Source organism: Nanorana parkeri, unplaced genomic scaffold, assembly GCF_000935625.1.
Source record: "Nanorana parkeri isolate BGI_ZX_2015 unplaced genomic scaffold, ASM93562v1 scaffold4856, whole genome shotgun sequence".
NCBI lineage: Eukaryota > Metazoa > Chordata > Amphibia > Anura > Dicroglossidae > Nanorana > Nanorana parkeri.
In genome coordinates, this window is record NW_017311118.1 from 1,322 (window position 1) to 2,271 (window position 950).

The 950-nt window shown below is 40.4% G+C and overlaps 1 protein-coding gene across 1 annotated transcript in view; it reads left to right on the forward strand.

Moving 5' to 3' along the window:
- Window positions 1–713: 713 nt before the first annotated feature.
- Window positions 714–950, forward strand: part of LOC108804036 (glutathione S-transferase P 1-like) — a gene marked incomplete at its 5' end in the record, with an annotated part of 6,896 nt that continues 6,659 nt past the window's right edge. The window contains 2 exons of the mRNA XM_018575803.1: window positions 714–801; window positions 895–935. Coding sequence (XP_018431305.1) covers window positions 714–801; window positions 895–935 — 129 coding nt within the window. The remainder of the gene's footprint in view (window positions 802–894; window positions 936–950) is intronic.

The following is a 950-nucleotide window of genomic DNA, read 5'->3' on the forward strand; positions in this document are numbered from 1 at the left end:
GAAGAAGAGTCAGGCTAAGGTCACCTACAATGAAAGACTGCCTTTGCTTTAGCTAAATATATGTATTATTAATAGGCTCAAACCTCGGTATCGTCAGACATGCATCCCGTTATTTTTCTTGTGTGTTTGTGCACGTTTTCCCGCCAGCGTTTTGGTTGACATTAACAAGTAATGGACCGCAAGCTTAATGCATGTTTTTGAGCATTCCATTCACTGAACGCCTAGGTGTGAACGGCAACTTAGTTTGAATACGATTAGTGGATCTGAAGCAATCGTGGCAATTTTTGGTGGTGATATTTTTATATACTGTATGATGCACAACATGGTCATGTTTGAATATTTGAGTTATGAATAGAGGTGTAAAAAAAATTGCAGAGACACCCTGTACAAAAGGTCTCAACCAATGAATGGGAGGCTAGCAGTGTTTACAATAAGATCTCCAAGGTAGAAATATGACCTTTGATGGTCCAGGAAAAAATGCTGAACTAAACTAGCTTGTGAAAAGGTCAGATTCTTCCCGAGGAGTATTTCCTGGTGTGAAAACTTCTTTACTGGCAAAGGATGAAGCATGGCCAATATTCAGATGGGACCCATTGCACTCCTGAGTTGGGCTTTAAGAGTGCCTGTGTCTTCCAGTCCTCTATATCTCTTTACCCCCATCTACCCTTTTCAGTTTCTTTCGACCTCTATAATAATATCTGATTTTTCTGCAGGTCTTTGGACAACTTCCACGATTTCAAGATGGAGACTTTGTTCTATATCAGAGCAATGCCATCTTGAGGTACCTGGGACGCAAATTTGGTGAGAGTTCAGATGTTTTATCTTTTTATTGTTTCATTTCATACAAAGTTGTTGGCAAGCATAAGCTCTCTAACACAAACAGTATACATATAGTTTTAAAGCAAGCTTGCTCTCTGCCGGCACAGGATCGAGAAGTGAGCGAGTGCCGG